General features: G+C 40.3%; 1 protein-coding gene across 1 annotated transcript; it reads right to left on the bottom strand.

The window, feature by feature from the left end:
- Nucleotides 1-140: 140 nt before the first annotated feature.
- SARC_16036 (hypothetical protein) lies at nucleotides 141-299 on the bottom strand (the record flags this gene model as incomplete). Its single annotated transcript, XM_014289851.1, has 1 exon — nucleotides 141-299. A coding segment is annotated over one exon (159 nt), but the record flags the coding sequence as incomplete, so codon positions are not given.
- Between the last annotated feature and the right edge of the window lie 343 nt (nucleotides 300-642).

Genomic DNA, 642 nt, shown 5'->3' with positions numbered 1-642 from the left:
TATATATATATTACATATATAAAACGTTACTATCATATCTACTATTTGGCGTGTTGAGTCTGTCCAGACTCCTCATACATCACAAACACAAACGATAAATAAATTGGTTTATATCTACCCTCTAACCCACACATACATACATTGTGTAGTCCACCCAGTTGTCTACGTTGTATCTCAACGACTGTACACTCGCCTTAGCTTCGTTGTACCCATTGCGTACCCCTTCGCGCACCACGGTCACTGCCTCTTGCATTCGATTCTTCGTGTTCTTCATCCAGCTCGCAGTCTCGTCCTCGACACTAAATAGACACGTGTGGAAATAAGCGAATCGTGATACGTTAATAACTGCACTAATATCACACGTGTGGAAATAAGCGAATCTTGATACGTTAATAGAAGTGGTTGAGTGGTTAAGAGTTGACAGCCTCGCGGGAAATGCACACGTGTGGATGTAAGCCAAGTGAGACACTCTTATAACTGCATTATTATCACACGTGTGGAAATAAGCAAATCGTGATACGTTAACAACTGCACTAATATCACACGTGTGGATATAAATGAATCGTGATACGTTAATACCTGCACTAATATCACACGTGGGGAAATAAGCGAATCGTGATACGTTAATATATGCACTAATAT

This window comes from Sphaeroforma arctica, assembly GCF_001186125.1.
Source record: "Sphaeroforma arctica JP610 unplaced genomic scaffold supercont1.7242, whole genome shotgun sequence".
NCBI classification, from domain to species: Eukaryota; class Ichthyosporea; order Ichthyophonida; genus Sphaeroforma; species Sphaeroforma arctica.
The sequence above is the reverse complement of the archived record's forward strand: the minus strand, read 5'-3'. Positions and strand labels throughout refer to the sequence as shown.